General features: G+C 54.4%; 2 protein-coding genes across 2 annotated transcripts in view; both read right to left on the reverse strand.

Annotated features, from left to right (window-relative positions):
- LOC119092426 (uncharacterized) overlaps nt 1-18,723 on the reverse strand; it is a 35,798-nt gene extending 17,075 nt beyond the window's left edge. Inside the window, exons 1-9 of the mRNA XM_037215388.1 lie at nt 18,658-18,723; nt 17,444-17,519; nt 16,712-16,909; nt 16,104-16,205; nt 15,499-15,603; nt 15,099-15,209; nt 14,560-14,658; nt 10,566-10,657; nt 9,493-9,689 (exon numbers count right to left, since the gene is read on the reverse strand). Of these exons, the coding sequence (XP_037071283.1) occupies nt 9,493-9,689; nt 10,566-10,657; nt 14,560-14,658; nt 15,099-15,209; nt 15,499-15,603; nt 16,104-16,205; nt 16,712-16,909; nt 17,444-17,494 (955 nt within the window). The 5' untranslated portion in view covers nt 17,495-17,519; nt 18,658-18,723. The remainder of the gene's footprint in view (nt 1-9,492; nt 9,690-10,565; nt 10,658-14,559; nt 14,659-15,098; nt 15,210-15,498; nt 15,604-16,103; nt 16,206-16,711; nt 16,910-17,443; nt 17,520-18,657) is intronic.
- A 1,959-nt stretch (nt 18,724-20,682) lies between these two features.
- LOC119092427 (rho GTPase-activating protein 190-like) overlaps nt 20,683-25,683 on the reverse strand; it is a 36,770-nt gene continuing 31,769 nt past the window's right edge. The window contains 4 exon segments of the mRNA XM_037215389.1: nt 20,683-22,242; nt 23,227-23,332; nt 24,915-25,209; nt 25,442-25,618. Of these exon segments, the coding sequence (XP_037071284.1) occupies nt 22,044-22,242; nt 23,227-23,332; nt 24,915-25,209; nt 25,442-25,618 (777 nt within the window). The 3' untranslated portion in view covers nt 20,683-22,043.

The following is a 25,683-nucleotide window of genomic DNA, read 5'->3' on the forward strand; positions in this document are numbered from 1 at the left end:
AGCACGACGCGTCCGAGCTTCGCCCACTAATTGTTCACCAATGAATTGCCATTGCAATCGGAAGTTCGAACAATGAGTTTCCGTCGCGGCGCAGTTGCGTGTCGCGGCGGCCGATCGGCAGCCATCTTGGACGAGCGCGCCCCGACCTGGGGAGGACCGAGCGAGGCCGGCCGCCAGTGCCCTCGTGGGCCGTGCAGCGTCCGGCGGGCCGCGATGCATTATCCAGCGGAGCTCGATCGGGGCCGGTCGTTAGACTGACGGCGCACCGTGGCGACGAAGACGGCTTCCGGGAGTGTGCGTCTCCCTGCCGCGCCCCGCTCCCACCTGTTCGCCGCCGCCGTGCGGTACCGGCGGCCCTCACAGCGCTCGACACGGCGGGAGCGCCGTCGGCGTCGGTGAGCTCTGCTTGCTGACAACTGTGCGCCGCCGAGTGCGGTGTCGGTGAGCTTCACTCCCTTGCAACGGCGCGGCGTCGGTGGCGCGCCGCACGGACAACTTAGCTTTTTTCGAATCAGGGTGTGAATTCAGTTTAATTTGAGACCCCAGCCCTTCCCCCACAACAAAAAATGCGGATGACATGGGCCAAATACAGGGATAAACCAGTTCGTTGGCATATTTTGGGGTGGTTCTCGCTATTTTTCCCCGGGGAAATCTCCCAAACTTATTTTCAAGAAACACCGCCCTGTTTCAAACAGCATACTAGCGGCGCCAGTTACCGGCAGACTTCTTTCCCTTCCAACAGTCCAATCGTGCACCGTCGATGTATGCGACCCCTCCCAGCGGTGTGCTAACGGCACACGGCATCGGCCGACTACCCCGACAGAGTACCGCAGGTTACGCCACCGACGGACCCCATCCCCTTCCGACAACCAGCCGCCGGTGCGAGGCTGCGGGGTGCTCCGCTCTCTCCTCTCCACCAGGACACCGGAGCCCACGTCTGACGTCACCGCAGCCCACTGTGACGTCACCGGCGAGTCCTTCCCGATCCAGCCCAGCGCCAGCGCCGGGTGACACGGCTGCCCCGAGCAGGGGACCGTCCGGACCAGCGGGGACCAGCAGCCGCTGTATTATGCAGCGGCCTTGCCGAGAGCATCGGCGCAGCGGCCGCACCGTCACCGGCCCGGCAGCAGCCCCCGGCCCGCTGGGCAATTCGGGGCTGCGCGCCCGCCGGCTCCGGTCGATAGCTGCGGTCAATGACAGGAAAGACGGATGATTTGCCGATACCGGCGCCCGGTGGTGCTGCGTGGGCGCCGTTGCGTGCTGACTGCGGTGCGCCGGGTCGGGACCGAGCGCCGCTGCCGTTGTCCACCGGTCCACGGTCGGCTTCCCCGCCCGCCGCGAGCGGCGACCAACAGCGACAATGCCACTCAGCATGCATCGCTGGCCGTCGCGCTCAATCTGCGACGTGCCGCTCAATACATTACGACACCTCATTAGAATCAGCTGACGTGCCGTGCATTAGGCGTGCCACGCGACCGACGTACCGATCTAATTGATACAATACCATCAGCGCTGCGCATGCGCTAATGGTACCCGTAACAGCGGAGAAGGATGTGCATACGCAGGCGCGTACGCACTTGTACGCAAATAGCGGCTCTCGATGCTGAAAGCTCGTTCACCAGCGTTCTTTTGACTGAAGCCACACGTACTCTCATAAGCTTATGAACATTCTCAACTGTCCTGCTCCCAGCTTTGGAGGTAATTATATCAACAAATGCTACAAATGTGAGCCAAAAGAAGCACCTTTTTGCTCAGCTGAAGACCAGCATTATCTCCTGGCGGATGACGTACCGATGACGCCCACACTAGTCGTGCTCTTCGCAACGCCTATATGAGGCACGTGCGGGAAGGTATCCTCAGTTCCTAGAATAAGCCACCCCACTTCTACGAAAGATACGTTGATAATGTTTTTGTTGAAGTCAGCGACGAAGACGCCTTGGGGTAGCTTCGGCTGAAGCTGGAAGACATGTCCGTGCTGCGTTTTAATGGTGAGGTAAGGATCCAGAACAAATCAAATTCCTTACCTTTTTCACAGGTAGCACAACGCACTTCATCACGCATTTCCATCGAACGCCAGCTCGTATTAGCTCGCTCGTATAAGCCACAGTAAACTCTCGCGGACCATGGCGCAACCGAGATTGGAGCCCGAGCCCCCTTCGTGGGATTCGAAACGCGCCAACCACTCGGCTTTTACGACGCCAGGCCCTGGGCGGAGAGAGCATGATTTATGAACGCACGCAGCGACTGCCCTCCGCAGTATAAAACGGCGCCATCCGAAGCTATGTTCGGCGGGCTCTCCTCACGTGGACCTCGTGGCAGCATGCACACGGGGAGTCTCAGATCTTGAAACAGATGCTGTTTAACAATTACTGCTCATGCAAAGATGTTGACTACAAAAAAGAACGCACATCGCCAATTTCTTACAAGACGGATTGCAAAGGGCGCGGCAAAAACAAGCGAGGGCAAACGCATAAACCGCTCTAAAAGACCAAATGAGTGGCTAAGTACCTAGCTGACGAGGAGGCACCAAAAAAACACAATCAAGAGAAAACGTTGACCGCCGCTCAACGAAGATGGCAGATTCAATCCAGCATTATTACATAAAGCAGCGTTGGGTTTTTTGTGTTTTGAATCCGACAGTGAAGAGTACTGAGCACGAGAACAAGAGGAGGAACCAGGGAAGAGGAGAAGAGAGGAGAGGAGAGAGAGAGAGAGATGAGGAGAGGAGAGGAGAGAGAGAGAGAGAGGAGAGAGAGAGAGAGAGAGAGAGAGAGAGCGAGAGAGAGAGAGAGAGAGAGAGAGAGAGAGAGCAAGCTGAAAGCTTCCAAGGTAATACGTGCCTACAAATGCATGTACGGTGATTTCCGCACTCCAACAAGACGTTATAGGCATTGCACTCATAAGGACCTCTCCCCCCCCCTCTCTCTCTCTCTCTCGCGCGCGCGCGCGCACGTCGCCTTACCTGTCACCTCCAGTCTGGGATCCCCCAGAACATGCCAATAAAGCACATGACCGCAATCTGCACCGCCACTCGATCTGACCGCACAGAGAACACAGCCATCCTCTCTCACCAGAGCGGACTGTCCGGAAACTGCAAATCGCTGGAGCCGTCGCGATCAGAATCCGTAAACTTTGGCTGAACAACCCAACAGGAGCATGACAGTATGCCTGCAGTCTGGAACCTTAAAGGATTTCTGTGGCGCCTTTCCGGAGGACCCTACAGCTTTGGACCCAGTCATGCATTACCTTTCGTGAACTTGAAATTCCAGTGCGTAGAATGGCACGCCAAATGTATGGTTAACCTTGGTGATCTGATTGAGCCAGCCCATACCTATCGTGTACATATTGCAGCTTGGTCACCATGCTTCAAAAAAATAGATTAACTGGAAAGAGTACAGCGAAAAGCAACTGGCATGAAAATGGGATTGGCGACTTGTCATATGAGGACAGGCTTAGGGCATGAACAAAGCGGCACGTTATTCGCAGCGTAACGAATGTCTGAGATCACGCAGCGTAGAGCACATAGGATACTTAATCACCGACCCACGGTCTGATAAACCGCAAGGGCGAGGACCAACACGAACCGTGCATTTCGACAGAACGGAAGTCCACTTCAAAGTGGAAACATTATGTCAACGAGTTGTAACAACATCAAGACCTCAAATAAAACGAGATCTGTCGCCGGGGCCCGGTTTTAAACCAACAGCGTTCGGTGCGTCTCCAAAATATGCGCGCAGGTTTTGGAAACCCTCCAGCCCCTCGGAGCAGAAATTAATGTAATCTCGTCACCTCAATATCAAATTATTCGGGCCGTGCGATGCATACTGCATGATTCATAATGGACGGGGCTCCGTACTTGCCCCGCTCAGCAGGTGCGTCATAAGCCGTCGAGTGTGCAAAGTTGAGGCCGTTCGGTATTACAGTCCAGAGTGCGTGCACCTTGCAGTCCAGCAGTCATTGCAATGTGACCTTAACGAGCGTGGATGTCACTATATATGCCTAGCTTGTGACGGTGCTTTGAGGGAATGAACAATAAAAATCAGCCAACCTCGTTTTTTATTTCCCTTATCAGTCTCAGAAAGCACCGCGCTTTAAACGTAGGTGTCGGAAAGATCTCACATCCGCCATTTTGTTGCAGCGTCGATGGTTTGATCTTTTCGCCGGTTGGCTGGCCGTGGCCCCCGGTCGTGACAGGCTTGCCGGGCTGATATCCGAGCAGTTGGCAGGCGGTGGCGGACTGCATTACGGCGGGAGCTGCCGTCGGCGCGCATCACCGCCGCGCGCTGCCGAGGGGGCTGTGGCCGGCTCTGGAGAGGGCTGGGTCTGCACCACTTCAGCACAGTGCCGCCAGCTCAGAAGAGAGCTGCTTCGACACGGCTCCCCCTCAGTGTGTTCTGTTCCGGACAGCACAGTGGCTGCAGCTATCCACCTCGATGCGCTCCACTCAAAAGAGAGGCATTTCTGTGCAGCTCCACTTTTGTTTGATGTGCCGCGTACAGCGCTGCGCCCGCCCCGCTCCACCTCCATGTGGCCGGCTCGGGAGCGCGCGCTCCGACCACCCCGTCCCGCGGCCCGGCTCGCTCAGCGCCGCTCTGTATTCAGGCGGCGGGGGCCACCCCACTGGCTGCTCGCGGTCAGCTGCTGAAGGTCAGAGGTTGTCGGGTCAGAGACCCGCGACGCGTCTGTCGCCTAGAGCCCACGTTGCCGGCCGCCAGCTTTGCTTTGAGCTGCGTCGCGTTGTCGCGTCGGCTGGGTGCAGCACGCTGGATACAACGAGTCGTTGGAAGAGAACCCAGTGTATTTAGCATGGACGTGGAGTGCACCGTCCTAAAACTGCACGCTTGGCGTTTCCAGGTGTGTATATTGCTTAAAAAATCCGTTAAATTTTATCTTCACCACTGCCAGTTTCATCGGTTTCATAACCTGCGTCAGCAAATTGAAGACGTTTTTGCGAACCCCTGCCTAGTTAACACCCGTTTTATTTAAGTACAGCGATCAGGCGCCATTTGTGAGCTACAACGCTATCTGAATTGAATTAAATACGCCTTGTGTTGAGCTGAAAGATCGCGTTCATCAAGGTTTATTTCCGCGATGTAAAGGTGGCCGAAATCAAGGCACGCGATCATTGAGATGAAATGAAATAATACAATGCTGTGCTAGATCACTCAAGTCACGTTTGACACTGAACGTGTATGACCTGCGTGTCAAACCATACACCAATGCATTTGGAATGCGTTTGACGCGACGGTATCGGCATGCTGCAGTATTTATACAGTACTGTACGTAGTTTTCAAGGCTTAACATGACATAGCCTCGACCATGAATTGCTTCACACCCCCATCGGCACAGACAATCGTTTTCGTTCGTTGTATAACGGATTTGGTGGCTCATTTTACCGCAGCATTAAGATTTGACCTGATGTAACCTTAGCGTCAAACCACATTCACAAAGCTCACAGCCAATGCAGGTGTTTCTTATGCCGTCAATGTGCGCCTCTAATGCTGTTGGAAAATAATATTTGGTGCACAGAAAGTTAAACGTACGCCGCAAAGCGCTGACTTTTCACGTTTTCACCACGGAGGCCTTTGAAAACAGGGTCATAGGTCATGAACGTGGCAAGTTAGAGCATTTAAATTTGCAGTCAGTTGCAAAGGTTTGGAATTCAGCAGGACGAAATGTCATTATGATGTGCTGAACGGTTCGAGGCCTTTAAAAGTTGCAGGCGATAGGTGCCAGCCCGATCCGGTCAGTGCTGAATGGTACTCTTGTTGAAATATGTCATGCATTTGGTAGCCCGGCTTTATGGCATCAGCGCTGCTAATTTCACCATGACGCATATTCAAAAATAGCTGGGGTCCTACGAGCTATCTTTCTATCTATCTATCTATCTATCTATCTATCTATCTATCTATCTATCTATCTATCTATCCATCTATCTATCTATCTATCTCTCTCTGTGTGTATATATATATATATTTATACATATACATATACATATATATATGCATATATACATATATATATATACATATATATATATTATATATATATATATATATTACGGATCGTGTTTGCGATGATTGCATCTAATCTTGATCACTTCTTCCGTTTAAAGGAGACGGATACTCTTCTCTAGAATCAAGTTACAGTGAATGGCTAGACACCCTTGTGTTCGTCCAGAAGACCTGCCATCTTCCTGGTATTCTGCCATCACTATGGCTGATCATTGGCAGTTACTCGATAAAATACGTCGGTTTGGGACCAGCCGTGACTGGTCAGTTTTAGACCCAGCGGTCCGTAATTTGAATGAATGGGTCATGCTCATCAAATTAGCGTCTTTTAGATGGATCTGAGCGGACGTGAGAGCTATATTTGCGTTCATTGGAACAGGGATACACTCCTGCCAAATACCAGGCGATATTTACTGGGGTGTAAGCTATTAACTGGTGTGAAATATGACACACAAAAAATAGTAACGCCATCGCAGCAAGACGGGGCAAATTTCCATGCACTGAAGGTGCTCACCAGCCGCGAATTTTGCAAAGGTTGTGTGACGTTTAAAGTGAATGAGGTCGAATCAAGCAAATAAAAGTATCAAATAGAATCGCGATGACGTTCCAGGAATCGCGCACTTCAGCAAACTTCAGAAATGGAAAGCATATTTTAAATCATCGAGTGTCGGGCTTTCAGAAGATGTGCTGATGTTCGTCGTACATTACGCGCATTATCACCTAATCGGGGCCAACAGACGACCGCGCTGTGCACCAGGGCGGACTTTGCAGGTGTTTCTCCCCAGCCAATCCCAGGCCGGTGGACATTGTACCATCAGAGTTACGGTCAAAACGAGCCTGACCTGACAGCGGAATCAAAACGAGCCTGACCATAGTTGCGATCAAAACGAGCCTGAATCGACGGTCGAATCGGGTTCGTGTCAACGTGTGGGAGATTTGGGCGCCACGGCCAAGGTGTTTTGGCTGCGCCCTCGTCGTCCATTAAGCAAATTCGTTTTGGTTTGTATGCTGACACCATACCACTTTTAACAGCGATGAGAACGAGAATCTTTAAATCTGAAATCACATCTATCTGCGTTCGTGGGCACCACGCTCTTGACCCGATCCTCCTCGCCGCCCTACCCCGCCACACAGAGCGGCGCGGCTGGCGCGTGGGCGGAGCGGAGGCCGGCCAGAAAGGTGGCTTTGATTCGAAGAGCCCGACAATCGCCTGCCGTCGTCGGGCTCCAATAGAGGGCCATTTGTTTCTGCGGTGATCGCCGGCGGCTCCGACGGCCCAGCTATCTCCGGTCATCAGTCAGCCGCGACAGCAGGACGGAATCTGGCGAGCGGGCAGCCGCGGGCGCCGGCCAGAGCCGACGCCACCTTCTGATCGTGTCACCGGCCCCCCAGGACCGCGCTAATCCCGGCCGCGGCCTGACGCCGCCGCGGCTGGGCCCGCAGATACGGTCTGGAGAGAGCTCCAGGGCTAGGAGGCTATCAGGCGTCAGCTCCTGGGGTCAGACGTACCGTGCGACACGAGCATCAGCATCCAGAAGACTCAAGATCCAGGAGCCTCAGGAAACGGGAGACGCGGGGTCCAGGAGCCTCGGGATCCAAGAGCCTTAGGATCCAGACATTCCGCCCGATACTAGCCCCAAGTATACGGCACATCATCTGACGTGAGATTTAGGACCCAGAAGCCTCAGGATCTAGAGGGCACAGGAACCAGGCATTTTCGCCCGATTGGAGCACCAAGTACGGGGTACATCACCTGACATCAGCTTCAGGAGCTTTAACACCGGGTTTGCGTGCGTCCCAGAAGCCAGCTACGTCGAGCCAGCTCTACAGCACGACAGGAATTCCAGGAGTAAGATAGGCCGTGCGACATGGCCCCCCGAACAGCAAAGTATTCTGTCAGACATGAATCCCAGCAGACAGGTACGCCTAGCATATCGGTTTGCCAGCCAGGTATGGCCTAGCATATCGGTATGCCAGCCAGGTATGGTGTCCGATAAAAACTCCAGGAGATAATGTAGGCACCTTCATACATGGTCTTTTGGAGCCAGGTGTACTATATACCGTCCATATGAATTTAGGGAGCCAAGCCAACTTACCGTCATGGGCCCAAAAGCCAAGTTTGCCTTTCGGCATCAACCCCAGAAGTCAAGCACACCCTACGACATGATCCCCACGAGCAAGGCATATTGTCCACCACGCCTCGCCACGCCCTGCCCCGGGAGGTGGGTACGCCAGCCGACATCAAAACCAGGGGCTAGTATACCATCCAACAAAACCACCAGTAGCAATACGTATAGTCCCGCGTGACCCAACGACTCAGGAAGCCCTCCATGTGCTTCAAGAACCAGGCACATCATCCAACGTGCCCCCAGGAACTGATTCCATTGTTGTTAAGGGTATCGCATCTGGCATGGGACAAATGACCAGTGCGCCCATTATAAAGGTGTTTTATTTGTGCACGAGGTGGCAGGCAGTATCTAATCTAGTGTCGGACGGCCAGATGCTGATCTCATGCCGCTACAGCAGGACATGTCCGCTGCATGCTGATATGTTAATGACGTCAGTTTTGGGGGATCCTAGTGTTAAAGCCATCCCAAATAAATCGATAGCATGATTGACTCCTATGGAGGCATTCAACATTCATTTCGGGTCGATTCAAAATGAAACTGCCAGCATACAAAATAACTTGACGTAAGACAGATAATACAGTATTAATAGCCTTACTCCTCGTAGAATAACCAGGAGAATGGAGAGATGGATGTTTTGCATGAATGTATGAACGTCAGGGCAGATGTAATACATCCGTTTTTTTCATTCTCATGATTATTGTACAAGGAATGAGGCTATTTATACTATCTTATCTGTTCCATAATATTCTTCGCAAATGCATGTAACCACTTGCATAACTTGATATAGGTAAAAAAGACATGCAGCTCCTGGTTTTTGGGCACCGTGAGCCCAGATTTCAAATGCTCAGACAACGACCTTTAATATACCTGTAGGCACTGGTTAAACGACGTTATAGATTTACGAAACTCAGCGCTTCAAACTGTGCTTATTATTGCGAGTCACTCGTTGAATTACTACCTCCTGATATATTGAAGATTGATCGATAACCCAGCTATGAACTAACACATGACACGAACAAATCTCCACTCCTGGCCACTTCTGAGTTGCTTCCACTAGCTGAGGGTGGGAGCGGAAGGGGGGCGTAGATACAGCGCAGGTTGGCAGAGTAGCTATGCCACTTCAATTGCTCTACGTGCGCCATATCTGGTGATAAATGTAGTATGACTGAGTGTGCAAACCCGCCTGCATGGCTGGCAGCCGGTAGTTGCCTCTCAGGATCCCAGTGTCCTGTCCGCGACTGTGTGTTTGTAACCGGCTATGTGGGGCTGCTGGTCTGTCTGCAGCTGTGTGTCCGAGGCCGGCGTCCCGCCCATAGCCGCCCGCTGCTCTCTCCGGTGTTGCCAGCACTCACCGGTAGGTGGCGAGCGGTCCTCCAGCTGCGACTGCCGCTGCAGCTGGGCAAGCTGCTCGGCCATGTCGTCCAGCTGGCGGCGCTTCTCGGCTAGGCCGCGCAGCCGCTCCTGCAGCTGCTCGGCCGCGGCCGCGTCCAGGCCCTCCAGCGGCAGCGACTGCAGCGCCGCCACGCGGGCGTTCAGGCTCGCCAGGGCACTGCAACCTCGGCCGAGACCCGGAGCGTGAGGCAGCCGCCGCGACCGGACTGGGGCGGGCGGCTCCCACGGCCGGCACGGGCAGCGGTCAGGCGGGTCCCAGGCGAGAGGGGCCTCACGTTAGTGGAAGTCTCAGGCGACAACAGTCTCGCGTCAAATGATTTCAGGTCAGAGGGTCTTAGGCCAGAGAGGTCCTAGATCAAAGGAGTTTCAGATTAAAGGGGTTTCAGGTCAGAGTGGTCCCAGGTTAGGGTGGCCTCAAGTCAGAAGGATCTCAGGTCTGAGGGGTCCTAGGTCAGAAAGGTCCTTGATCAGAGGAGTTTCAGTTCAAAGGGGTTTCAGGTAAGAGTGGTTCATGTCAGAAGGATCTCAGGTCTGAGAGGTCCCAGGCGGGTGGGTATAATGACGGAGACGGAGCTGCAGCGCTACGCCACAAGCCCTTTAACCCTCGAGGTCCGAGTGCAGTTTTTGGCAGCCGTTCAGCCAGTCATAATCCACACAACGATACGAGCTCGGAGTTCGGCGGGGAACGAGTAGATAGTGGGAAATGCGATCGTTGACGAGCTTTGGGACTGAGGAAGTTGTAAACTTTAAGAAGTGATGGAGCATTCGGTTTGTTTTACGATGCATGTACGAGTGGTTTGAGTCGACGCTCAGAATAACTATGCAGTGACAGGGTACCTCACGGGGAGTGTGTCAAACCAAGCAATACAAAGATAAACCACCGAATTAAAACACACCAGTGCAAGCACAAAGCACTGAAAGGGGACGAAAGAAGTTGCCTATTATCTGCTGTCGACACCAGGCCTTCTCGCAAGGCTCCGTCACACTGGTCGGCTGCGTGTGCCGGACACGAACATCGCGACACGTAGCATACCTCCTGTCGGGCGCAGCCGTGGATTCCCAGTTGGTGGCATCAGCGGCCGGATGTACCCCTGGCATGTCGTGCAGCAGCTCCTGCGCCTTCTCCTGCGGCCGCCGGCAAACGGTCGTCAGCGCCGGTGACCCGCCTCACTCGTCCAAAGTCACACGGGTGAGCAGCATCCTGTCTTCACACAGACCCCGCTGACGCATCAAACGGTCTCGGAAATGAACGCATTTTTTATTTGGCTTAAGGCGTTCGCCCCATTTAGGCCATTCTACGCCTTCAAAAGGTGACGGGGCATACACATTGGAAATACATAGTGGAGCATCTGAAATGATACACGAAGCATATGACATGAACCGTATGAAAGATAGCCGGTTACTTATGGTCTCCCGTATTGCTTTAAGCATGTCAGTAAGGCGGTGGAAATGGAAAAGGGGACTCAACAGCTGTAGGTGATCGTCATTCAAGAAAATCTTTAAAGACAATTCAACACTGGACCAACCATTGGCCTCCACAATATTCGACTCTTGCTGAAATTCGCCGCATTCAAGTAAAATATGTCTAACCGAATGGAGACCGTCACCACGGGTGTGATATTTGGGGACTAAACTGATGTGTGCCACCGCACACACATAAACACACACAACACACACACACACACACACACCACACACACACACACACACACACACACACACACACACACACACACAAACACACACACACACACACACACACACACACAACACACACAACACACACACACACACACACACACACACACACACACACACACACACACACACCACCGCACACACACTCACACACACACACACACGCACACACCACACAACACACATATATATACATATATATATATATATTATCTATATACATATATTACATATATATATATATATATATATAATAATATATATATGTATATAAAGTTCGCGTGTGCCTAGTGTGTCCGGTCCGAGGGCGTGTTAATATCTGCTCCTCTAAACAGTGCACGAACAACCTACTTATGTCACGGTGTCAGGCATGACGTTAGGCAATTGGATCCTTTAATGATCCGCGTCATTTGTTGCTGTCAAACGCATTTTGTCAAAGTATAGATAGAATACTCTCTGGTGACATGAACGAGGATGACTGTAGTGTGAGAAAAATGGTGTAAAAGCATCTTTGGCCAGGTGGTGACCCCGCTCATTCCCTGCAATGCCTCCAATGGCTTGGAGCTGATGGAAAATCAACGTTCGAGCCCTGTGTGCATAACAGATGGCTTATACTGATAATGATGACAAGGAGGTGGCGAGTGATATTTAGGTAAACAAGTGGGTGCAGTACCGCCTAGAAATAAGAGCAGATCACCACCATTCTCGTGCTACGATTATGTTCTTGGATGTGTTGTAATGAAATAAGGAAAACAATCAGCTCCGCGAAGTACACACTGAAGTGTCATCCGGTAACTAACATTTGTCAGAACGTCGTGTGGCACAAAACAAGTTTGTGAGAGTAGTAAGTGACACCGAGTAACAAGCATTCGGTGTGGTCGCCAGTCTTCGAGCCATCGCTGTAAGGAAAGCGACAGCTTGGCTATGTGGCACTCAGGCGATTCAGTCTCTGTTAAACATAAGCTGTTGTCACCGCGCGGCTGAGGCCATTAAGAACAAACAGCTTTCCGTGGTGTTGGCTACCAGGGTGGCACGACAAGAGCGCGTGGCGCTTGGGCCCGCGGCAGAGCGGTTCAGTCAGTTGCAGCAGAGGCTGGTGTACAGCGGAACTGTGAGACCCGACCTGCGTCCCGATGGTCCTACTCAGCCTTAGGGGGGGGGGGGGGTCTGAGCCCCTAATGCTGAGTTGAGACCACTTAATGCTCTTCTGACCGGATGGCCATTGACCGGATGTGCTACAACCAGCTGAATTTGTGATTTTCTTTAGTTTTCCTATGGTGAGTTCTCACGAGTTTCCCCGTCCCATGAGAAATCCGGCATTGATGCCATGTAACCATACGGGATAATGGAAAGAGCCGACCGCTCGTAAGACGAATGCAGCGTAAGCCGGCCGGCGCTGTATCATGACCCACATCCGCACCTGAAGACGTGAATCGCTTCACACACTCAGAGCGAACATGCTTCACTTGTGTACACATCGATGGTCTCGGATCAAGAGCGTTGACAAGAAAACTGAACGACGGAGAGGAGGGACATGGTGGTTGTGGAGATGGAGACGAGATGATGGCGTGACTAACAGTTTCTCGCTGGAAATCATAGCGGCATATTTTTTCAGCATAGAAGCAAAGATCGTAGAGGATTTTAAACAGGGCTTCTTGTGGGCATGGCAGCAAATGGTCCAACGCGATGACGGTACGCCAGACTGCACTATCATCGGCAAGGAGTGGAGAGAAAATGCATGGAGGGAGGCTTTCAAATAAGTGATCCCTATCAAAGTTGGATGGCATGGAAGAGACGAAACTTTCCAATGAGAGTCCGTTCTCCAAGTGGTGGTTGTCGGAAACGGCCGAACCGCTTCTCACACAAAGCGGTCGTATCCCGGATAGCAATCCCACCAGATTGCGGCACAAATGCCCGCTAAATCCCAGCCGATGAAGTTTGAAAGTGAGGCAAGTTTCAAGACCATCGCATGGCAACAACTGATAGCGAGAGGCGCAGTAGTAGTGTGACGCCTTTGTCGAAACGCGTAATGCGAGTTTCGAGTTGGTTGGTGTAATCAACCGGGGTACGATGCCGACGACAATCACATTTGCGGTACGACATGGTGGGAAAACGAGGCCACGTGTGTGCGATCAAGCCTGCCTTGTATCCGTGCTGGTATTCAATCAACCAGAAAAGGCGTTACTCCTCCATGCATTCTGAAAGCTGAAAAAAGAGCTCGTGAACGGAATTGCACGATAGATTGCACGGCCCTGTGTGTCCTTCTCGGGCTTAGGCAGAGGAATAAGTGTGTCCGGACATGGGAAGACCACAGATCGTTCACAACGGTAAAATAAATTGAAGCATGTTGCCAGATAAGTGGCGAAAGAATGAATCATGAAACTTGTCCTGGTCTATCGAAGTGTTAGCGCTGGCATCAATTGTACATCGTAGTTCCGGAAAAAACTTTGCTATCATATTCCGCGTCCTTAGAATAACAGGAAATAGGAGGTTAATAGCATCGAAGCCGCGCATGACCCCTAAGGCTGAACTGTAGTCATCGGAGGAACTACAATAGGCGAGACTCTTGGTGGAATCATACGGGGTCAGTGGCGCTTGAGTATCGAACCAAAACGTCTATTCAAAGGGCTGGAAGCTGATAATGCAGGTCGCTCGCCAGAATTTCAACGAACTAACCGATCAGCTCATTCATGGCAAACAGACCGGTGTCTCACTGCTGTTTGTCCTTGAATGTCGTCAGACGATGGACATGGCATACGCGCTTTGATGCCGGGCCAGAATCTTATCCTCACTCACATACTTGAGCTCAGGGGTGAAAACTATACGTGTGGTCGTATTTCAGGGGTAGTGCAAAGAGACCGTGGTTGCTTTACGAGAGGACTATGCAGTCTTCAGAGGAAACTAAGTCTAGACATGGCTCTATGGTTTGATCACTAGGAAACCATTCGTCTGTAGCTTCGGAGCTTCAATCTGAAAGTTGCATGAAACGCGAATGGCCTCAGCCTGCTTTGACCACCACAAGACGTTGATCTTCCTGGACGAAGTATTCTGACCCCATGAATACACCACCAGGCACGAGCTGGGAGAATCTAGAGTGGACACGCGAGCGAAAAAAGGGCATCAACTAAGCAGAACAGAGAACGACAGCAGTAACTGTGTCCGCTCCAGCCAGGCGGCGCGGTCTGTAGCAAGTACAAGCACCGGATGCCATTTTGTCTCCCCCGTGCAGCAGCGCGTCGTCGTAGCGTCGTGCGGTGTTCTGGGCACATGATGGTACACTTGTGAGAGCACGACATCAATTACCACGCGTGTGACCGGTTCTAACCCACCTGCAGTCCCATCCGGTTGGCCCTGGCTTCCGCCAGTTTCCACTCCACGTTCTCCTTCATCATGCGCAGCCTCTGCTGTTCCACCTCCATGGCACGCAGCTGCAGGCACAACACATCACCACCGTTACCGCCGCCGTGCACATAGGCGTTTATGGACGATAGCAGCATGATAGTGGGGCGTCGATTGGCTGATGACCACGACGTACAATGGCATAGACGCGATCGTGGATAGAGAGAGAGAGAAGAGAGAGAGGCGAGAGAGAGGAGAGTAGATGAGAGAGAGAGAGAGGAGAGACGAGAGAGAGAGAGAGAGAGAGAGGAGAGGAGAGAGAGAAGAGAGAGAGGAGAGGAGAGATGAGAGAGAGAGAGAGAGGGCAGGGAGGGGAGAGAGGGAGGGGGGAGAGAGGGAGGGGAGAAAGGAAAGAGAGAGTTCGGATAGGGAAAAGAGGAAGAGAGGAAGAGATGAAGCAGCGAGGCAGGACAGACTGACAGGAAGACAGAGATGAGGAAGGGAAGAAGGGAGGAGGAGGAGGAGGAACGAAGTAGGACCCCAATGTTCCTGACCTTTCGTGTGACTGGTTTATTCGGCTCAGCAACTCCCGCTTCTTCTCGTAGTTCGCTCTGTCCTCGGGGTCCAGCTCTGCCACCATCTGCGAACAGCATTCGTTTAGCTTCGACGGGCAAATGAGAGCAAAAACTGCCCTGGTAGCATGTTTCCATCGTAACACCACCGTCTAACAAAAGAAATGCTTTTCGTCGAATAATATGTAACAGTTTGAAGAGATAAACGTCACTTTTTAACAGCGTGGGGCTATGCTACACATGCCAACATGCCACACAACAGCTGACGGATTGAGAACAGCGACCTCTGGTAGCGGCCGGTCCGAGATCTAGCGTGCACACCTGGACGATGCCGGCCCACGACACGACAGCACTGACCTCTGGCGGCAGTTCGCGCGTCAGCTCGTTGAAGTTGGCTTCGCTCCTGGCGGCCGTCTCGGCAGCCAGTGCCCGCTCCCGGCCCGCCAGCGTGCTGGCGCGGTTCTGCAACATGGACCAATTGACCACTCTGCAACACACCGCAGCCCACCCACGCCAGTGAGGCCGGAGGGTTCACGTGCAGCTTGTCACTTGAGGGGGCTCATTCAGGTGATGTGAGGCAACACGTAGCAGCAGCGTCCTTTAGCTCGAATGGGCGACTTTTTGACGTTCCCATAATGATGCGAGGTATTCATGTATAGGGCCTTCTCTTACCTTCAATTCTAGGGCATCAGAGAATTCCACGGGCATGAGAAGAACGGAGCTTCCAGCTACGAGAAAAGCAATATGGAACATCGAGTGAATTTTAACAATCGCCATCGCTTAACACAATTTGACGACCCAAGACGAGTGAGAAGTGAGAGACGGCTGCAAGACGTCCGCTGACAGACCGGTTGTGTACTGACCCACCTTACAGCGGAAAACGCCTCATGGCGGATGCGTCACCATCGGCCCAAGGGTTTCGGTGACGTGCTGGGTCTGCAGAACCGGTTTCGGGCACCCACCTCGGACTCCTTGAGCTTCACTAGCAGCTGCTGCAGGTTCACGGCGTTCTGCACCAGATCGGCTCGAGTGGCGGACAGGGTCTCATAGCGTTCTTTCATGTCCTGCCGGCCAGCCACCATTCTTACTGGGTAGCGACATGACTACGAAGCATCGAAGAGGGCGTCGGTAGCGTGGTTGTTTCACTGCGCATGTGGGAAACCAGAGACAATGGGTTCGATTTTCCGCGGTGGCCACTGCTCCTGTCGGAGTGAGAGGCCGTTCCCTTCGGGGTGAGAGGCCCTTCCTGTCGGGGTGAGAGGGGTGCGAAGGGTGAGAGAAGTGAGAGGGGTGAAAGGGGGTGAGAAGTGTGAGAGGGGCGACGCCAAAAAGCTCAGGGTGAGTCCGTGGTATGACCCCGATGACAACAGCATCAACGCCATCGCTCAAGATGACGGACATGCCCTGACTGTTTCAAGACAAACAACAGCGTTGACAGACACACAGACAGAGAACTGTGCGACAACCGTTTCAAGACAGCAAAATCGTGTTGCTCCTTTTACAGAATCAAGACGCTGCCTGCAGAATCAAGACGGAATGTGTGAAGCGATGGGCCGATACACACGCTCACCGGCACGTCTTTCAGCTTGCTCATCATATCTGACGAGGCGCTGATGTAGGACTTGAGCTTGGCTATCTTGGCCTCCAGATCCTGGCGGTCGCGACGGATCCGCTCCAGCAGAGGAGCCGGGCTCCGCTGAGGCTCCGCCCCCTCCACGTGCTCCTCCTCCGACGAGACGAGGCCATTGGCCCCCACGGAACGCTCCGGCTGTCGAGACGGAATCAGAGTGCGACGAGCGATGGGACAGGAGGCTCCTGCCTGTCGGCACGCGCCGAGAGCTCCGGCCGACTCAGACTGGCCAATGACAGTTAAGGTGGTCGGCGTGACGGGCGAGAACACATGCCCCTGACGCCCACTGAACGCATCTCCTATCAAATCGAACTCGGGGGCCGGGATAAAAGCTACCCATTCTTACTTTGATCACCCACATGCGAAGTAAATTCAAACAGGGGGTGCTCACTACAGTCAAAATCTGGGCTGACACAAGGGTCTGCTGCGCTCCACGGGATTCGAGCCGTAATTCCCCGGATACATTGCGTCGCGGAGCTGGAAGTGATTCCGCAGCAACAGAAGCGAGTGCAGCTCCGGCCCGCCGCCAAGAGAAGAGTCGCATCACCCGTCCAGTGACAGGTCGGGGCAGACGGTGGCGGTCATCTTGGCCTCACGTGTCCCAGGCGCCGGCGTCACTGTCCCACCGGCGGCTTACCGAGGAGGCGGCCGCGTCCACCTGTCAGTACTCACCACGAGGGCGGGCTTGTCGGCGGCTCCGGAGGACAGTTGGGGGTCCACCATGGCTGCGACGTGGATGAGAGGCGAGCTGCCGACAACACCAGCCAGCCGTCAGCTGCCACAGTGTGGGGGCACAGGCGTCTGGGCTACAGCGAAGCAGAAGAGCAGGCTGACCCTCTTCAACGGTGAGACGCGGCTTTGCATTATGCAGAGGCTATGTCTTTACGGCGGCTCCCGAAGCTAATGAGTTTTCCCGAGTGGCTTGTGGGTTGGCGACTCGAAGGACCAACTGGGGGTGTCCCATTGTCAAGATTTGGCGACGTTTGCAGGGTTGCACGTGCTGAACGTGCCAAGAGCCGCTAGGCTACGCAACGTGCCGCTAGGCTATGCCACACGTTCGAAAAGCGCTGCTCTAAAACAAGCCGAACGCAGGTGGTGGATGGCGGAGTCCTGAGGTCTCCTCGGTCGCGCCCCTAGCACGCCCGGGACCCGCTGTGGCCCACCAGCGCGGCGCCATCGGCCGCGGCCTGAACCCCCACAAACCGGAAGTGACTCTAGCGACTGTGACGTCATCATCTGGGTCAAACAAACACTGGGCAGTGTCAGCGCGTAAGAAGAATACACGAGCGCAGGATGCGCGGACACGCAAATGGAAAAGAAAACCGACCCAATTCGTGACCAGCCAGACGGAATGGCGTGGTACGTCCGGCACGCTGGCATCAGCGCGAGGTGCGTCTTTGGCAGGTGCCCCGGCATCAAACATTAGTCACCGGCAAGTTTTCAGACACGCTGGTATCATGCTGGGGAACAAACACACTGGCTGCTATCAGTTATGCAGACTATTACTGGACTGTGATGTCGTGGTGGATAATGTATAGCGCCACCATTGATCTCAGAGTGGCTTTCTGAGAGCAGCTGAGCCTTCCATGCGAGATGTGCAGACTCGAGATAGGCTACAATGGATGCCAAATATTTCTCAGGCATATTGCTGCCTACCAAATATGGGCACCGAGTAGGTATACTCGCTTATGGCGGAAGCCACAATGATGTGACGTTACGACGAATAAAATGAACAGGACTGCTGTAGCAAGCCAAACTGCGCGATCAATGAGCATTCAACACACGACACGGCGGTGACCGGTCTACATCAGTTTGCCGGCCGTGCGGACGGCATCACCGGCCAGAGAACAGCTGGGCCCGAGAACAATCCGCACGTAGACACTCACCAGTCGGCCGCGGAGGAGAGCGCGGCGAGCGGGGCGTAGCCGACGGACCGGCAACTGCGCCGTTCCTCCGCACCGCACCGCGCTCCCGGGCGGAGGCGGCGGGCCTATTTTTAACTGGCGGAATCGGAGCCAACTCGGGGGCCGGCCCGCCTGACACACCAGGCCCGCGGGTCAGACCCGGGGCGACGGACGGGCCGCAGATGGGAGCATGCGCTTTGTCTTCGGACGCCACCGAGGGGATAGGTGGATTTAACCACGCGTTGGCCTGCCGGCTGACGGTACTGAGGAGCGCGCTTGGGACTGGACACGTGTCTGAGCGTCGGTTGACGGCATTGGTAGCTTGGCCGGAGGGGGCTGCGCACTGTTCCGAGTGTTTGCCCGTGGTACCGAGGCGCCAGCTGGAGGGAACTGGACGATCGCCAGAGCAGGGGCCGGGGCGCAGAGGGACCACCCAAGGGGAACTCGGCGCGTGTCTCAGTGTCCACATATGGTGCCCAAAGGACCGTCTGGAAGAGCCAACATGCGCCTCCGCTTCTGCTGATGCGCCGAGCCCAGCGCAGGCTGACGGCACCGCGGTTGGACTGGAGCGAGTGCGCTACACGCCTCTGAACGTCGGACAGGTCGTGCCGGGGAAAGCTTTCCAGTCAGCTCGGCTGGGCTCAGCACCAGCTGGATAGAGCCGTCCTCTGGACAGGAGCTGTCCTTCGAAAGCGATAGATCTGTGCTTTAACTTGCGCACGAAGTTTGAGTATCGTGGAAGTGTTTTCCTGTACGACATTGCTGCTTGTCGACCGCGGTGGTTCAGTGAGAGGTGAATGGTAATGATATGCTATTTTAGTTGTGATATATTCGTTTTTCGTTCACTTCATTTTGGCGAACTAACATTTCGGTCTCCTGAGCCGGATAGTGGCCGGAACGTACGTTGTAATGTAACAAAAATGTTTTGGACGGCCCGAAGCAGTCTGAAGACCATAGGCAGGGCAGACTTATTCCATGTTACCTGTGAAAAATTCCATACGTATTCCGACTGCAAGAGTGTCGGCAGTTCCAGGACATGTGTCCCGGCGACGAACGTAAACTTACGCAAGACAGCAAGCACTGTTTCATGTGTCTTGGTGAGTGACACTGGGCTCAATAGTGCCGCAGAAGATCATCTTGCGCGAAGGACGAGCTGTTAGAAAAGCAACTACGTTGGCTGAATACCACGAGAGCGGGACTCAAAAGAGCGTCGGAAAGGACCGCTGCGAAGCCACGAATCTGGCCCGTGGTAACGAAGTGGAAGACGAGGTGCCGCGCGATCGATGGTCGCTTGGCCGCGTGTCAGAGGTGCTGCCCGGTCCGGACGGCCGGTGCGACCGGCGCGCGCCCGAGTCGGCGGTGGCGAGGTGCACCGCCCGGCGAGATGGATCTATGTGTTGGAAAAAGACAGCACGTGGGGACGATCATTCTGGTCTCTCTTTTTGTCTCTCCGCCCCCTGGAGGGGGGCGGGCGGGCGAATGGGGGCGAAGCGATGTCGCTTCGCAAACGACAGATCCGTGCTTCAACTTGCGCGCGAATTTTGGGCCTCGCGGAAGCGTCTTTTTTTCTGTACGAAATTGCTGCTTGTCGACCGCGATCGTGCAGCGGGAGGTGAAGGGTAACAACATGCTATCTTAGTTGCAATATATTTGTTTTTAGTTTATTTCATGTCAGCGAACAAACAGGAGTTAGTTCCTGTTGATTTAGTTCCTGCTTGCGTTAGTTCCTGTTCCTGATGATCGGACGCGCGCGATCGTGGATTGTGACGTATACTTCGCGCCGACCGTAGTGTTACGCACGATCAGCAGCTATGTAATCCTCCACGCATGTGCACATCCCACATTTGGCTGTTTTCAATCGACCGCGAACCATCCCAACATATCAAAACAGACGCCAACGGCGCCAGACCCTAGTCATCTGAATCAAAGGTCTTTACTTTGTTCACCGACGCATATTCCGGACGGGACGGGCACATGCCTGAGCCCGTCGCAGGAACACACCGAGTCTTGTTTTATGTATAATATTTACCAATCGGTACAAGTGAGGAAACACTTGACAGCGGGCGCGGCCCGACCGCGCCGAGAACACCCGGACAGGTGCGGCCGGTGACTGACACCCGTCTCCCAGTGACCGGGGCCGGCCGGGCGCTGACCCACCCGGCGTGACGTCACGGACCGCACCCGGCGCAACACGACGACTACACCCACAAGCGGCATGCACGGACTCAACACTGTAATATCACGGCCGATGCCGGGCGGGCGGCCGGCGGCGGAGGCGCCGACTGGGTGGGTTCGGGTGCGGCGGGGTGCGGCGGTCGCCCGGCGACGCGCGGCGCGGACGCTGCCGGACCGGCCGGGCGCTGGCGGGCCGGAGTCGGCTCCGGCCACCCTGCGCTCACACACGCGCGCGCGTGCGCACCGACGGCGGGCAGGGAGAGGGCGGTTAGTGCTCCCGACGATACGCCGGCGGGCAGCGTACGCTAAACACCGATTATTGTCGTCCACCATCAACCTAAACATACACATCACAGCCTCACAGTAAACCAAAAAAATCGCAAAGGTGGACAACGAGTATAAGCGACCCCCGTCCGTCGCAACGCACCGCCAGTCGACGGCCGTGTGCAAATGTCCGAAGCCGTGCGCTCAGATCGGCAACAGTGAGCGCCGCGCCGGTGCCAGACAGCCTGGGACCCGGGGGCGTGTGGAAAGAGGACGACGGCAGTTTACACGTGGGTGACTGAGCCCACCGACCCCTCACACGCCGGCACACGGTTACAAAACGCACTCGGTACGGACGGCGCGGTTCTCTGGCTCGCCCGCTGCGAGCCAGAACGTCCCACCAGTCCTGGCCATCGAGTTCCCACACAAGCCGCCGTTGACAGTCAGCAGTTCACTATAAAAACAAGGGTAAGAAATTAACAGGCTCAGCGGCGCGGCGGACAGCCGGCCGCGTTTTAAGCCCACTCGCAAGCCTCTCTTTGCCCGGAGCTGAGGGACATTTGTGCTGGAGGTCGACCGCGCCGGTCACGTGACGCGACGTGACGTGACGTGGCGTGACGCGACGCGCCGGGACCGGGCCGGGCCGAGCCGGATGGCCAGTCCCCGACCCCCGGCCGGGAAGACTGCGCGCCCGCCGAAATCACAGTGAAGCGCCCCGTAAGCTCTCTCTCACTCGTTCTCTATATCTCTCTTTCTCTCTCTCTGGCGGTCATCAGTGCGGACCTTTGCACTGGACGGCGCGGCGCGGCCGCTCAGGGCGGCCGGTGGCGAGCGCGGAGGGCGGCGGCGGCGGCGGCGGGGCCGGCGCGGCGAGGGCGCGGCGCGGCAGCGACGGCGGCGGCGGCGGCGCGACTCACGCCGCCTTCGGGTCACACCATCATAAGCTCCTCCTGGCCGTCGAACAGGTACTGGTGCTGGTCGATCATGGTCTGCACGATGTCCTCCAGGTGCGGCCGCATCGACTCGAACACGCCCATGTCGGTGAACTGCAGCGGCAGCAGCGTCGGCCACCAGCAGATGGCCAGGTTCTTGCTGTCCATGCTGTTCAGCTTGAACTTCTCCGACACCCTGACGGCGGGGGACGCCCGAGTCAGATAACGTAGACATCGTCACTGCGGTAACTGTACCAAGTAATCAGCGGCCAACTAATTATCTAACTAGCTGACACAAGTTCTTGGCTTACCGAAGGTCCGATGACACTGGGGCCCGCTCAGTGGCAATCACGATGAGGACGTGAAGACTGGACGGAATTCAGGTGACTATCATGGATGACAATAGTAGCCGGGCGCGGTACAACCAGGCGAAGATGAAGCTAGGGGGAGATTCAGATGCAAAGCACATGACTGTGCGAGGGTCAGATGGGCCAGACGGGGGTCTAACATGTGAGAGCAACTGAACGTCGTATGACGACGGAGGACGACGCGACAGGGATGGTGTGACAGTGAGACGACGGTGAGCTGGAGCCAAGACGGAGCCGGGACGTATGATGACGGAGGATGACAGGACGGGCATGGTGTGACAGTGAGACGACGGCGAGCTGGAGCCCAAACGGTGCCGGGACGTGTGATGACGGGGGATGACAGGACGGGGATGGTGTGACAGTGAGACGACGGTGAGCTGGAGCCCAGACGGAGCTGGGACGTGTGACGACGGAGGATGACAGGACGGGCACGGTGTGACAGCGAGACGACGGTGAGCTGAGCCCGGACGGAGCCGGGACGACAGCACAGCCCGGCGGGCTTGCACGATGGCAAACAGACCTCTGTCGTGGTTAACCTAATCTGTCAGAGCCTGACTCGCCGCAAGACGGCGTAAAGGTAACTTACGACCAAGAAAACAACCACTACCGTACCATTTGTTCAAATGCAGGCCTTCTACACGGCTCTCTGCAAACAAGACATGACGTACGCGTTCGTTTTCATACGCACACGCCCAAAAGCGCACCACATCGCTCTACGACCTGTTTGGTAGCGACGCTGGGCTCCCGCGCAACACGAGCGCGTGTAACACGTGAATAGCCGCACCGCGGCACGAGTCGCAAGAGCCACTTACTTCAGGAAGTGACGAAACAGATACTTGAGGATGTTGAAGTTAATGGGAGGAAGATCCTTCAGAAGAACCCGCAGTTTGAATAGTCGAGTTCGCCGATCTGATATACCTGAAACAAAACAGCGCACTCAGCCGGGAACCAATCCAAAAGCTTCAGCGCCACTGCACACAAATGATGGGCCGAACACGGGCGCACTTCACACGAATTATCCCTCCACTTTACACCGCATTCAGCACCAACGAGATACTGTAAACAGGCGAATCGCAACTTTCTGGCTTATTACGCTCCTCGGGCAAACGGGGGGGGGGGGGGGGGGGGAGGGGCACATTAGCGCGCAACGTTAGGCTATTGGCGGGCCATGTTCCATATTGTTCATTTCTTATTTTCATGTCGGCATGATCAGCAGAGTAATCCTAACGAATCTTTTGCTGCACCGAATTGGTCGATCAGAAAGTAGTTACTGCGTATTTTGCTCGCATTCAGCTGAAACATTAATACATTTATACTGGGATTATTTCAGAATACAGGATTTCCTCTGAGGAGTTTACACCAAAATATCCGAAGAATTTGACGTAAGACTACACTTTGACAAGAGGCAGTGGATGTTTCACAACCTACAAAGCACGAGTAGCATTGACACTCTTATTACATTAACCGAACTCATCATTTAAAGGCGCATCTGAGGAAAGTACTACCACAAATAGGACGTTTCCTAAGCCTGTTGGAACTAAAAACACAAAAGAGCGCTGTTCCGCCGAATTCCGTAACGAAACGAATACCTTTAACAAATGGGAAAGAGCAGGGCTTGTCTTGCGAGTCATGCCTGGAACCCCACACCTTTAAATTTTCTAAGAGGAATATACTTCTGCTTTTGTTTCGATAACGACACGTTGCCGAAATACCAACGAATCTATATCTCCATTCTCCTGGTGTTCTCCGATGAATAACGTCATTACTGCTGTCTTTTATCTACGGGCGCCAATGCACTTAACAACTTATCATAAAATTATGGTGCGCAGCGCGCGCCTGTGCCGCGCAATACACAACTCAGGTAGATATGCACGTATTCTCTAACACACGCATGCTCTCAGACCACAAACACGCACACCACCCCCTTACACCTGTGTATACGTATTCGCATATTTACTGCACGCACCATTCGCGGTATACTATGCTGTGTGTGATAGCGGTGGGGGGTCGTAGTAACACCCGTTCCAAAACGAGCACGCGAGAACTAGGCATTGTGGGCCAAACGCGAACCGTGCTGTAGGTATTGTTATGTGTGAGCAATTATTTGAAGTGATGTGCTCGTATGACAGACTGCGATGACGTGTCAGGTGTGATTGGGTATGATTGCCGGGTATTCTGAGCGATCAATTATTATACACATTGTCTCCCTGTGGTGATTCTGATTGTGTGTGTTGTGATTTGCAAATAAATTGAAAAAGAAAAGAGATATGAACGAATAGACAAAAAATGTTCCATATCGTCCAGTCTTGATTTTGGTCAACACTGCCAATGAGAAAACGCCACAATGACGGCAAGGATCTGATGACTACATAAACCGCGCTTTCTCAATTTCCTGCAGCTCATCCACGGTGTCCCCCTCCCTATCATCATAACCTTCCCACAATCCCCGCTGCCTCAGGCGTCACACCCAAGCTGGGCGTCCGATCGCGCCAGCACCTACCGGCGATGCTGGTGAGCTCGGCCATCTTGTCCTGCGTCAGCAGCGGCGGCAGCTTCTTGGAGAGGAACTCCTTGAGCGCCGTGGCCACGGCGTTGACGGCCAGGTCCAGGTCAGCGATGCTGGCCCCGCTGTCCTCGGAGAGACGCTCGAACAGCAGGTCCACGTGCGCCCGGTTGCCAGGCACGCGGTACAGGCCTTCGGCGTCCAGGCCTTCCGCCTCGATGTACTCGACGCAGCGCGTCAGGAACACGGGCAGCTGCCCGCCGGCGCCGCCGCCCGGCACCAGCTCCTCCAGCTGTCACAGGGGCACGGTCACACGTGTGTTATCGTGACGTGACCGTGTGATGCCGGGGAAACGCACGGTTACGGTCAGCTGTCCGCTGCTCGGCAGCAGCTGGACCAGCTGTCAAGAGTATTGAGCTCAGCAGATGCACTGCACTACATCAGTCAAACGAGATGGCTAAATGGGTGCGATGAATTGATCAAACTGGTCCTTGTGACAGAGGCTTGCAATCCAGATCGTTCACCTGAGATTGCGACGACGAGGTCGACGTCTTCCCCTTTTTATGCTTCTCCTTTTTGAGCCTCTCCTTTTCCAGCTTCTTCACCTTTTCCTCTTCCTTTACACGCCTCTTTTCCTCTTCCTTTAATTGCCGCTGCCTATCCTTTCGCCTCAGTTTCTCTTCTTTGGCGGCGTTGGCGGACTGAAAAGACGTTATTATGAGCCTCATGCGCAAGCCTCGACCGCCCAGATCGGTCTCTTCACAAA

This window comes from Pollicipes pollicipes, unplaced genomic scaffold (assembly GCF_011947565.3).
Source record: "Pollicipes pollicipes isolate AB1234 unplaced genomic scaffold, Ppol_2.1 Scaffold_3447;HRSCAF=4054_pilon_pilon_pilon, whole genome shotgun sequence".
Taxonomy (NCBI): domain Eukaryota; kingdom Metazoa; phylum Arthropoda; class Thecostraca; order Pollicipedomorpha; family Pollicipedidae; genus Pollicipes; species Pollicipes pollicipes.